At 32.4% G+C, this 13928-nt stretch overlaps 1 protein-coding gene across 3 annotated transcripts in view; it reads left to right on the top strand.

Annotated features, from left to right (window-relative positions):
- FNBP1L (formin binding protein 1 like) overlaps positions 1-13928 on the top strand; it is a 124581-nt gene that overhangs the window by 95637 nt on the left and 15016 nt on the right. For all 3 annotated transcript variants that reach the window (XM_044944668.1, XM_025288242.3, XM_044944667.1), the window contains exons 7-9: positions 926-1054; positions 2968-3114; positions 5798-6001. In XM_044944668.1, the coding sequence (XP_044800603.1) occupies positions 926-1054; positions 2968-3114; positions 5798-6001 (480 nt within the window). The remainder of the gene's footprint in view (positions 1-925; positions 1055-2967; positions 3115-5797; positions 6002-13928) is intronic.

Genomic DNA, 13928 nt, shown 5'->3' with positions numbered 1-13928 from the left:
AACAATTTATAGCTTGGAATACTGAGAAACTGTATTTGGAGTTTGGAATATTGAGTATTAACTGAGTTTGGAATACTGAGTGTTGGAATATTGAGAAAAGAGTTCAATTCTTATTTTGTTTTTTTTTTTTCCTATTAATTTATAAGCAATTGAGAAAACTGTTTAGATTACCTCCAGTAAACCTGGAATTAATGATTTGTGTTGTTTGTATGCAGATGTTCTCATTAATATAGATGGCATTAATGTGACTCACTGGAAAAGCATTTCTGTAAGAGCTTGAGATGAAGAGAACTATATTCTAATTAAGCATTCCTTAAAGTATCAATATCTGTTGTTTTGTATAGAGGTAGAAAGTATTGTTAAGCATTACATTATCCCCAAATTACGTTTTTACTGTTACCTGGATTCATTGTGGTTCTGAGTTGAATGTAACTGGATTATGTTTGAAGAGAAGTTTTACTGATAACTTTGTAACTGTCAAAATTACTGCTGATGTTTTTTTTCCTTTTCTGATTAAATGCTTACTGTTTAAATGCTTACTGAGAAACCACAATGTTGTCATTTATTTAATTAGAAAAACCCATTCGTTAAGAAGAAATTTTATTCAAATGGTTTATTACAAGGGAGAGGATTTATTATTGTAGTAAGAGAAAGGGAATATTGCAACAGGGCGGCTGGCCATAATGGAGGGGACATATGTATACCTATGGCTGATTCATGTTGATATTTGACAGAAAGCAACAAAATTCTGGAAAGCAATTCTCCTTCAATTAAAAAATAAAGATCTGTAAGCATCTCCTTTACTTTTAAATGATAGCAGTAGTTAGAAAAAGCCTAGTTTTAGTATAACTTCTAAAAAGTGAATTAACTGTGATTTTGTTGCTCCTCTTCTCATTGGTAATGATTTGGACCAATTTGCCTCTAGGCTAAACAGCAGTTGAATCTACGTACGCATATGGCTGATGAAAATAAGAATGAATATGCTGCACAATTACAAAACTTTAATGGAGAACAGCACAAACATTTCTACGTAGTGATTCCTCAGATTTACAAGGTAAAATTTAGATATATGAAATTAACCTTATTTTAGATCTGAGAAACCTAGTCTTGAAATGTAAAACTTTAAAATGCCAGGCATCAGTCAGAATGTTTCTAGATTCACTAGTCATCAAAATTGGTAATAAGAAATTTATAATTGATTATAGATGTGAAAAGTAATTTTTTTTTACTTTGAAATCACAAATTTTTCTACAGATTTCATAGTAGTATATTAAATAATTCACTAAAACAATGACATTTCTAGATAAATTCTCATGCTACATTAAGTATTGTGAGATGGGAGACTTCATTGGAATTTTGTATTGTAGTCTGCTTATCTAGAATTTGGACGTAGCCTTTGACACTATAACAGGATCATTGGTGTTAGTCCAGATGGCAGAAATAAATCTTAAATGCATTTGCTAGCCTGGTTTTTGCCTGCTTGTCTTCCTAGCTGTCAGATCATAAATGTAATTCAGGCTTCTAAACCCCATCCATCATCATTTAGCAGTTGCCACACAGCCCTCAGGTAAAGACCCTGGAATTTACATGAAGGTGAAATTATGTTACTGCCTATTCTAGAAAGAAGAGAAATTAGAAAAAAGGGATTTAGTGAAACAGTGTTGAAAGAAGTGGTACCTGGGAGAGCTGAGCTTATGTGAAAAGTGTACACTTTTCAGTCCAACATGTACACCCGTGGCTGATTCATGGCAATGTATGGCAAAAACCACCACAGTATTGTCAAGTAATTAGCCTCTAATTAAAATTAATTAATTAATTTTTTTTAAAAAGTGTCAGTCCAAATACACCCCCCACATTCCCCCCCTTCCCCCAGCCAAGCTATTAATAGAACTACAAAGGAAACTGCAAAGGAAGCATAGTGAGAGGTAGTGGACTAGAGCAAGTATGATATTGGTCGTTTAACCCAGGGCATCTAGTCAGCCAGTCCTCACTCTGTAGTGCTTTTCTAAACTTAATAGCTAAGCCTTCATATTCAGGGGAGACCTTAATTTGTAGATTCACTGCTTTGTTGTGTTTGGGGGCTTGCTCTTTTTGTTTGGACTTTGCTATGGAGCAGTCTTGCCACTTTGTGATACTGGATTCAGTCCTTCTGTGAAAATGCTGGTCTCAAAATAAATTCCCAGGCTTTGGGAAGTAATTAAAGAGGAAAAAATAGTATGAAAGCTATAGGAGTTAGGGGACTTAAGCAGTGTAATTGCTTCCTAAAAAGAAGAAAGGTCATTGTTGACAAATAGGAAGTGTCAAAAATTGCCTTTAAGTTATTTGGCTTCATGTGCCCTGGCATAATTCTGAATAGCAGGTGCCAGTGAATTTTTTGAGTAGGGATCCCATACATGTACCACTTTGACCTCTCAGCTTCTTGTTTTTCCTCTTGTGTCCCCAACCTTTTGACACTTTGAGCTGTAGACTGTAGTAGGTTTGGGTGCCTGTTAGTATGTGGTTGACTGTAGATTCTTAGTCCAGCCAGATCTTAGCAAAGTGTTCTGAACTAACTTAAGGGTTTAGAAGTCTTACACTTGTATATGTTGTATGCCAGCTGCTTGAAAAAGAAAAAAAAGTATCAAAATTTCTGTTTTCAAATGAAACTTTACTGAAGAATAAAAGGCAGAGGTTGTATGAAGCAGGGAGCTGGTAAACTGTAGGGAGTCCCTTTTAAGGCTTGAAAACCGGTGTCACCTGGTTTTAGGATATACTAAGCCTTGAATTTTTATTCTTTTGCTATTTCACAGGCCTCAAGTTTTAAGTGCTTTCACTCTGTAGCACTTGTTAAAAGGTACTTACAACAGTGTAACTGTTCGGGGATATCTTTGTGGGATTTTTGTTTGTTTGTTTGTTTTTTGGAAGGGAGTTTCTTCAGAATGAAAAGAAAAGTCAATTTTCTTTTTTTAAAAAATCCCTAATTATTAGCAACTGCAAGAAATGGATGAACGAAGGACTATTAAACTTAGTGAGTGTTACAGAGGATTTGCAGACTCAGAACGGAAAGTTATTCCTATCATTTCAAAGTGTTTGGAAGGAATGATTCTTGCAGCAAAGTCAGTTGACGAAAGAAGAGTAAGTGTTTTATAATTTGAATAATGTATTTGATTTAAATTAATGAAATGGATTGGGAGAGGGGGGAAGTAATTGATGGATTATTGATTTTAAGTTATATTCTATACAAGTAAGTCTGGCTATACATTAGACTCCTTCAGGCTGTAAGGATCACTTTAAACACTAAAGTTCTAATCATTTAAAAGAGTTCTAATGCTTCTCTTTCTTTTCCCCACTAATTTTTCAGTTCTATTCCAAGAGTATAACTAACCTGTAAACTGCATGTTGCAAACTGTATTATACTATTATTATTTAAACTACTATTCTAGGGAAAGTTGAAAGAAGGAAATGGTCAGATCTAGAGTTAGAAGAGTTCCTTGTTGCCAGAAGAGTTGGCATTTGAGTTGCATTCTGAACCATGAGTAGTGTATGAATAATGGCCCATGAGAAAAGAAAGGAGAGCATTGTGAGTAGAAGTAACTGCCTTGAAGAAGCCCTTCTCTTGGAGGCTGCAGTCATCAGGGTGTACACACTGAGCCTCAACCAACATCCTTGTTTTAGAATCATCATGTCAACCTGTGACCCTGAATCCATTTCATTACCCATTTCTTTTTATCAGTCTTTTTTTTAAAAAAAAATTGGAGTATGGTTGATTTACAGTTTTGTGCCAGTTTCTGCGGTACAGCAAAATGACACAGTTATGTACATATATACATTCCTTTTTATATTCTTGTCCATTATACTTTATCACAGGGTATAGAGTATAGTTCCCTGTGCTCTACGTCTACAGTAGGACCTTGTTGTTTATCCATTCTAGATATAATAGTTTGCATCTACTAACTCCAAACTCCCAGACCATCCCTCTCTTTTCCCTTTCTTCTTTTCATTACCTATTTCTTTTATCTGATTTGGGTTAAAAGAAATTGACTTTCTTTGTATTGTCTTTCTGGCAAAAAGTCTTAAGATATTTTAATTCTTCTGATCTGGCGCTAAAGATAATTTGAAGTTACTATTCCGTCAAAAAAAAAAGAAGCCCTGTTTTTCTTGAAGAAATAAATTTAATTATCGATGCTGGGAGGGATTGGGGGCAAGAGGAGAAGGGGACGACAGAGGATGAGATGGCTGGATGCCATCATCGACTCGATGGATGTGAGTCTGAGTGAACTCCAGGAGTTGGTGATGGACAGGGAGGCCTGGCGTGCTGCAATTCATGGGGTCGCAAAGAGTCGGACATGACTGAGCAACTGATCTGATCTGATCTCTGATCTTGAGTAAGGTCTAGAAAAGGTCTCGTACTGGTTATTTTTCAGTAAATATTGATTTAATGACTCAGAAACTGAGGATATGAGAGAAGAGAAAGAAAAGAGAACCAATGTTTGGGGAGTGCAAAATAGGTACTACATATTTTAGTCTTCACAGCAGGTTGGTTTTGTATGAGTGAGGATCTTTCCTGTAACAGAATTCTGACTTAAATATAAGAAAGAAAGGATTTGGGGGTTCTTTAATTGGGAAATCAAAGTTACATCTTGGTGTGACGGATCTAAGATTAGAAATATAGTTAGGTCCCTCCTCCTCTCAACCTGTTCTTACCCTTTAGCAAATGATTGGTGTGGGTGGCATTAGTGACCAAAAAAAAAAAAAAAAAGTAAGGTATAACTTAAGGATGACTTTTGACATAAGTGATAGGCAAAATGTACTGTCAGCAGAAATAAGGAATAAAATAGGAGAGGTTGGTTGGAGTGCGGGAGGAGTTGGTAAAGAATTCTGTTTGAAACCAATGAGTTTAAAGTGTCAGTAAAACATTCAGATAGAGGTATGCTGCTGCTGCTAAGTCGCTTCAGTCGTGTCCAACTCTGTGCGACCCCATAGAGGGCAGCCCACCAGGCTCCGCCGTCCTTGGGATTCTCCAGGCAAGAACACTGGAGTGGGTTGCCATTTCCTTCTCCAATGCATGAAAGTGAAAAGGGAAAGGGAAGTTGCTCAGTCGTGTCCGGCTCCTAGCGACCCCACGGACTGCAGCCCACCAGGCTCCTCCGTCCATGGGCTTTTCCAGGCAAGAGTACTGGAGTGGGGTGCCATCACCTTCTCCCAGATAGAGGTATATGTATGTCCAAAACTAGCATGTAATACTTACGTGAGCTTTACGGTTTTGGGTGAATGGTGCTAAGCTTTACAATTTCAGAGTTACTTTTTGCACTGTACTGTTTGTCAGATCTTCATTGCTCTGTTAATATTTCCAAGTATGTCTTTAATACATTTTATTTATCCTTTCTCCTGTTGGGTAAATGGAAGCCTTTCTGCTTGTCTCCTACCCTCTTTTACAGTTAGACACCCTTTCCTCTATTCTGTAAAACAGAAAACCTTTTTCCTTTAAAACTTGGAATTTCTGCTTGAGAGTAACCTCTTCCTATATCCTTTTTTGTCAGTTAGATGTTAAATATCAGCTAACTACTCAAGATGAAATTCAGTGGGTTAAAGCTATGGAGTGAAAACATCCATGACTATTACAAATTAATAAAGTGGTCATTTGTGAAATTTTTTTATAGAAATTAAAATATTTAGGGGTTATTTCATATTTACAGGAAATAATTATTAATTTTGAACCTTTAATAAGTATTGTAGAATTATTTCTTTAAATTTTTATTTGTTTTCTGACACATATTTAAGATTTTGAAAGCTAATATGGTACTATTCTTACGTGTAGGACTCTCAGATGGTAGTAGACTCCTTTAAGTCTGGATTTGAACCTCCCGGAGACTTTCCATTTGAAGATTACAGTCAGCATATTTATAGAACCATTTCTGATGGGACTATCAGTGCATCCAAACAAGAAAGTGGAAAGGTGGATGCCAAAACCACAGTAGGAAAGGCCAAGGGCAAGTTGTGGCTCTTTGGAAAGAAGCCAAAGGTAAAAGTCATTAAAATTTTATGTGCTGATGATTTTGTTCTAGTCTGTCATTTAAAATAATATAGGTATTGGATGGATAATGGTTTACTACTAATAGAGAATAAATATTTTTATATGAATGATTCGATTAACTTTTCATTTAGAAACATAGAATTTTGTACCTTAACAATAAAAATTAATTCTGAATTTAACATCATTAATAATGAGTAAAAATATTAAATAAGTTAGTATCTTTTAAATTATATACTTTTGAAATTTCATTTGTATGTAGTTTCAGTTCAAATTTTTTAGGAATCATGATGTGACTGTGAGATCACTGAAATTGCAGTTCTCAGTTGGAATGATTGATCACAGCAAAAATAAATGTCAAATTAGGTCTTACAGATCATACTAACAGTTATTTTTATCATCCATGTGAATATTTTTATCATCCATGTGAATATTTAATGGGAAGGGGCTCAATGCGTGTAATTATTTGAAGTTTTAAAAAATCTGTAGTTTATTAAGAGAGTCTCTCTCTTAACTTCTTGTCTAAACCCATCTTTTGAGGTGCTGGTTATTTTAGATAAATTTAGCTCAGCCAGTGAGCAATTGGAATAAATGAGTATTTAATCTTATCAATTTAATGGCTATAAAATGTCATATCCGTAGGAGAATAGATAATCTGATATTCTGTATTTGTTAAAGTATAGTTGATTATTTTAATTCATTTTTCTGCACTTGACATATGAATTTAGATAACATTTAACTCAAATTATAATATGCCCATAAAAATCTTTAAAAGCACAATTGTAATTAACTCAAGCTTTATTTATGCTTTTCATAACATTGTTCCATCGAGAAGTTGAGAGGTGAGACTTTTTTAAGTCAGATCAGAGTAGCTAGGAAAACTTAGATAAATAAGGAATACTGAAAATTTTTTTTAAAAAAGAGGTGCAACAGGAATGAAATAGAAACAGAGAGGAAAGCCACAAATGTAATGAATTTTTTTTTGCTTGTTTATGAAAATAGTTAAAATTTTAATACTTTATTTTAATAGACATTTCCTGTTTAGATAACTGTTAACTATAGCTTCTGCCGTTAATCTCTGACAAGTATAGGTTGTGTGTGACTAACTAGGTGGTTTTAATAATCTAGAAATCAGAAGATTTTTTTTTTTATCTAGGTCATATTGCTCTCTCTAACCTTATAATTTGTATACTCTGTATTTTCAGTCTGTTAGCTTGTAAAAAAGTGATCAAATGAAATGGTACATTTTTAAAAGTACATTTGACTTTAAAATGACAGTTTTGGCAAAACTGTGTTAAGATTCTTATAATATTTTTACAGAAAACTATTTGAGATATATTTTGTAAAAAGTATGTTGCCAAAAATAGAATTTTCATTTAGGAAAAAAAGGTATGCACATTTGGCTTATTGATTCCTTTCTTTATTTCCATATTAGCCACAATCCCCACCCTTAACCCCTACTAGTTTATTCACATCCAGTACTCCTAATGGGTCCCAGTTTCTCACATTCTCCATTGAGCCCGTGCATTATTGTATGAATGAAATAAAAACAGGGAAGCCCAGAATTCCTTCTTTCAGAAGTCTCAAAAGAGGGGTAAGTTTAATAATGGGTTAAAATGCATGACGGCCTATTGTGTGTGTAGTGTGGCTTTTAATACTCTCCACCCTCATTATAAGGCTCTCTCCTATAAATATATAGTTTAAAACACCACAGAATTAAGTATAGCTGCCCTCAAGTTAAAAACAACTCCTCTTTATAACATTTGAAATGCTCAACCATAAAAGAATGGTATTATAAAGAGGGTGCTGGGTACAATCATATTAGCTATTTTTCTTTTTTTTTGTTTATGTGAAGTCATATGTCCACCATTGTCTTGTAATGTATTTACATTTTTAAGACTTTCAGTAATTTGTCACTGAAATTATTCATGTAATAATCTGTCACTAATGACTTCTGTGAATTTTATAAAGTATTATTTTGTTGGCAAAAAAAAATAAAGTTCTATTTTAATTTTAATTGCCTACTTTCAGAAACATAAAACACAATTGCCAATAGTTAAATTAAAAAAATCAAAGACAGGCATGTTAAATAATCAAGATTGTAGATCAAATTAAAATAATATATTGCAAAGTATATTGTATAAGTTATAAAGCCTATAAAAATACTAGATTTTATTGAGTAATGGATACATGGAATTTGTTTTCTTAAACTAAAAAAAAAAAGGTATTTTTTACCAAATTTTTCATTTTTTTCCCCCATAAGCTAGCCTTTATCATTTACTTATAACTAAAGATTCCCTTGGAGAAGGAAGTGGCAACCCACTCCAGTATTCTTGCCTGGAAAATCCCATGGATGGAGGAGCCTGGTGGGATACAGTCCATGGAGTTGCAAAGAGTCAGACAGGACTGAAAGACTTAACACAAAGATACTCTGCAAATGAAAAGTTTTAGGATAGTGAAAAACAAATACTAAACTGTTTCTTAGCAACAACTATTAAATACTACTGATAAATTAGTGTTAATTCATTATGTTAGACTAATTTCTGTTGTTTAAGATCTGATTTGAAGGGCATGGTTGTAATATTCATAGCTTGTAATTTAGATACATTTAGGAGATTTGTATGAGCGTTTGTTTAGACATATAAAAATCTTAGGTGTAATAACCCACAGATGAGAACTCAGGAGTTTGTTAGTGTCATAAGAAGTCTAGTTGTTAACAGCATTGCACTCACTCTTGGACTCACTCTTACTTTCAGTCCCTTTCTCCTTTCTCTCTCCCTGCTGCTACTCCCTTCCTCTCTCCCTTTCTCCCCTTTCTTTTTCATGTTCTGTCTAGCCTGTATGCTTCTCTCTCTTCAGTAGCACTTTCTATCTTTAAATTGCTTTAGTTGGGTTTCTCTTTTGGTCATATGTAGAACAAGATACATATCTTATAGGGCAATATTATATTATTATTTGCTTTTCTATTAAAACAGTATGACAAGCTAATTGGTGTCAACAAAGCAACAGAACCCAGTGTATTACATTCTTTTTGGGACTTCCTTTTTTTCCTGTAATGACCTGAACTTCTTTGCATTACCTTTCCTAATTCTTGTGTGAATGTAGGTTAATTCATGACATTCTGAAAAGTCCCTGTGAATGAGTCTGTGTTAACGCTTATAGGCACTACAGGTGCCTGTAATCAGTTTTAAAAGCTCTTTTCACTTGTTTAAAAGACTTTAAGAAGTCATACTTGGGATTTTTGTTGCCTGAATTATGAGAGTAGAATTAATTCCCATCTTTCTTCTTTGTGATGACTTAGACTTCATTAAATATTATGCTCTTGCAGAAATCAATGGTAATCAAAAATTGCAATTACTGCTTGTAATTTCTAGGAGCCATATTTTTGGAATCTCTCAGGTATCCTGCATATCGAGTCTACCAGGGCCAGTTACAGTACCTTGCACAGTCTTAGGGATATGAAGTACATACAATTCTGTGAAAAAAAAGTTTAGTTAGTTAGAACTGTGAGCCCTGGAGAAAGAAGCTTAAATAAGTGACATCTTTATTGTTACTGAATAAATTCATAGGTAGAATTTTATAACTGTCAAACTTTAAAGTGTCTGTGTGGTCATTATTTATTATATTTCCACATATTGCTTCAGCTTTAAACACTAGGACATTTGTTGGGGTAGGGAGGCTAATTCCAGTAGGCCAAAAGGGTTGTACTTATTATTAGTTATCATGCCAAAGAAAAAAGCAGTATGCAAGATAGAAAATATGATAGACAAACCAGCTGGAGAATGGAGAATAGAACAGGAAGTATAAAGTTCATTACCTTGGCATTGAGTTTCTTTCTGCTTTGATTGATATTTGGTAGTTTAATTGATACTATTTCTAAATTGTGTTTTATTTCCACTTAAGAATTTTCTCAATATAGAAAAGGAAGAAGATATGCTTTAACAAACCATTTATGTGTTTTTACATGAATTTACATTTTAAGTCCATAAAACTGAAAAAGTCTTATGGTTTATTAAAGCTGATGAGTTGTACCATTCAAATCAGAATCTTGTTTTGAGCTATATTTGTTTCATCATTTTTCTTAAATATCTGCTTTTGGCTTTTATAAAAATTTATAATTTCTTTCATTCTTAAGAAAACCTGCAGTTTCCATTATCTTTAAGGACATGAGAAATGTTATATTGGACCAATGTTTTTTAATTTGATGGTGGTACTGGTAGACTTTTTCTGAGGGATGAGGGTCTATAATTTCCTTCTGTGACATCAAGATCTAACCTTAAATAGATATTTAGTGCACACTCAAAAGCTATTTAATATAGAAATGAATAATTTTTATTCTAACTACTTCATTGGTGCTTACTGGGTACTCCTTTTTCTTAGTATATATATATATTTATCTAGCAGTAGTGAGTCCATCTAGCAAGTCCATGTTTACTGTCTAAATTATTCATGATCTTATAGGCTTATACAGTCATTTTTGTAAGCTTTTATTATCCAGAATACTGTTCTCAGGATTTTCCTACCTTAAAGTTAAATACACATAATAATTTGTAATTGTCTAACTGATTTCCTTTTTAGCTCCCTTATGTATTTATTAAGATATAGAAGGTATGTGAAATTTTCAGTATAGTATTTCTCTATTGAACATGAATTGCTTTAAAAAAGACAAAATATGTTTCTAATATTTACGAAGAACTTGAGTTTTTATATCCCCAAATCTAATGAACTGTGATTTTATTGTCTAATTAATAGTAAAACTAAGTTAGCTAAAAACTGAAACATTTAATATTTCAGTTTTAACTATATTACTCTTTTCTCTAAAATGTATTAATAAATAAACTGGAAAAATAAGCTGCTTGAGATTATCATAAAAGAAATTCAAATAATTTACCTATTTTGTTTCTTATTGATATGATTTTGTTTTAATATTTATAGAAGACCATAAATATCTTATAAAAATTTAAAACTCTAATCTTAACAGGAATTTTGTCATAGCAAAATAAGTTGTGGTTTTTGTTCCCTGAAACTACTGACAGTCTAAAGAATGTTAAGCTTAATTTGGAAAGATAATGGATAGCGTATGTCATCTTTTCTTATCATTGTAACCATTAATATATATGGCCAGTTCATCAGCGATAAGGGGTAGATATTTTTCTCAGCTATTTATTAAAATCTGTATTTTTATGTGAAATTCTACCTGATGTCCTCCATATTCTCTAAAACACCTTGGCGTAGTAAACAGGGAAAAATAGAAATTTTAGAAACTGCTAAACAAATGCAATGAATGTGAAGATAAACTTTGTAAGTTCTCCTGGGTATTATGAGTCACAGTGTGTGTGAGTATGTGGGTGTGCGCACACACGTATGCATGTGTACATGTGTGTTTAGTTGGGATGCTTGACAGATGCAATGCCGGTTGCAGAACCCTGGGAACCCACAGAATATGGATGATACATATATAAGCATATATATATATATATTTATATATTCATAATATGAGAGGACTCTGCTATGTCAGATTTTCAGAAAGAATAAATTTTAACCAGTTTTCTAAAAATCAAAGTTATATTTTTAGTGTTGCTTTTAGAGTGTATGGATTTCAGAATGAAAACTGAAAAAGAGAAGCTATATCTTCAAAGCAAAATTCAACCCATATATTGTATCTGTTAGCAAATATGTATGGGAAACATGAATCTAGGTGGCTCATTATTTTGATAATAGTGTGTTTTTTTAATGTGTCTGTACATTAAAAATAGCATCTTAAAACTAAAGTAGAAATGTTACCCTTACCTATCCATGACATATTCAAGTTCAAAACAATATTTTGAATTATAAAAATTCAGATAATGATGTTTAATGTATTGGGAAGAGTATTCCATTCTTTAATACTACATGTAATATTTCTTTAAAATGGCTAATATTAGATCTTTATGTTCAACTTTTTGAGCATTAGGATTTTGAGAATGAAGAGCTGTATATGTGAAATCCACTTATGTAAAAGTTCTCTTTTAAAGAAGAAAATACATGATTGCTGATAAAATCTTTACTATTTACTTTTGAGTTTTAGTTGCACTTAGAAAATATCTGCCCATTATCATCAGTGTATATTTTTTTTTTTTTTTGCAAGTAATTTACTTTCCCCAAAATGTGGTTACAGTTGTTTTTCTGGCATAATTGTTTGGATTGTGAAGTGTACATGATTTATTTTAATATCGTAAAAAAAAAAACAGTATAAGTTATTGCATCTTCTGTATTATGGTTTCATGTGAATAATATACCATTTCTTTCTGTTTTCCATTGAACTATTCAGTGGTCGGTGAAGATGGTAAGCCTTATGTGCTGATCTGTATACTGTGCCAGTATTAAATATATCACAAAACATTGTTTTGTTTAATTTAAAGCAGAGTGGTAAGGTCCATCCCCACATGTTACCTTGTGTGTCTTTTCTTTCTATAATCCATAGTCCAGCACATGCCAGTACTTTTGATGTCATGAAATTTAATAATAATGTGGTTAACTGTAACTCATTAAGCTCTTAAATGTTATTGGGTGGAGTCTTTTCATGTTACAGAGAATAAAATTAAACATCATTTTAAAAGTTACATGGTGGAACAAAAGTTTATGTTTTTACAAAAGGAAAATTAAAAATGATTTTTCTTAACTCTGTAAAAAGAAAGATCCTGTAAGTTTGATATGTAGTTTATCACAAAAATCATTAGATTTTCCAAAAAGTAAGAAAGAAAGATTTCCTACTCATTTCATTAGTCAGTGCTTTCTTTTTGTCTACTACTTGAATGGGGATAAAAGTACAAATAACCTAAATATCGTGTGTGTGTGCGTGTATGTGTGCATGTGTAGTATTCCTTTATACATATGTTTCAAACAAATTAATGAAACTGCATTGTGAAGACCTAACATAAAAATTATTGGGTGTTTACATAGTTTCTCATTTTTGGAAAACAAACCAGTCTTTTTCAGACTCTTGCAGTTTGACCTTTTATGAATTACCATGTAGTAGAAGAGGTTTTTTAATGTCTCAGAGTCTTCTTTACAGCCATAGGAAATAGAGTGAGTTTAGTTCTCATATTCTATAAAGGAATATGTTATAATGTCAAAATGGGATATTAGAAATTCAAGTGCCTAGCTATTGTTAATAAATTTGAGAACAGTTTCATTACAGATAGTGAAAAGAAATTTGGAAGATTTACTTCTAAAGTAATTGTGAATTTATTACAATACTGCCAAAAAAACCATATTGAAATATAATTTTTCATTTCATTATATTTTTATCTTTGGCACAATATAATAGTTTTCAAACTATTGTACCTCAAATTAAATTAAATCTGACAACTTATATTTATAACTGACCCCTAAATTTAAAGGCACTTTGTAGGAAATTTTGCCATTTGTTTATTTACATCAGATTTTTTGTGATTGATGGATTTTTATTTCTGGTGACTGGTAGATTAAAAAGCAAAGGTCACTTAGGAAAGATGTCCTCTTTTTTTCAAGGCAGGCTTATTGAATATCTGTAATGTTCAGGTCATTTGCATAAAATTCTGTTATGAATTAAATGTTATATTTGATCATGTATTATCTGAAAGGTGAGTTTGATTTTTTAAAAGTAAGAGAAACACAGATGATGAAATAAAGCTGTTTAACTATGTTATAGGCATAAATGGCTCAAAGAGCAAGGATGCATTTGTTGTGGGAGTTTATTTCAGCAATACTTTAAAAATTGAACTTATATGTTCTTAAAATCCCCATTTTTAAAATAAAAATGAATAATAGTTGTCATCAATTTTTGAGTATGTAAAATCTTACATAAATATGGGCTCATATTAAACAGAATCAATACTTGCTAACATTGGATGTAGTTGTGTCATCTCTAGGAGATAACTAAGGTAACAATGACATG

The sequence above is a fragment of the Bubalus bubalis genome, chromosome 6, assembly GCF_019923935.1.
Source record: "Bubalus bubalis isolate 160015118507 breed Murrah chromosome 6, NDDB_SH_1, whole genome shotgun sequence".
NCBI lineage: Eukaryota > Metazoa > Chordata > Mammalia > Artiodactyla > Bovidae > Bubalus > Bubalus bubalis.
Note: the sequence above shows the minus strand (reverse complement) of the source record. Positions and strands in the feature narration are given on the sequence as shown.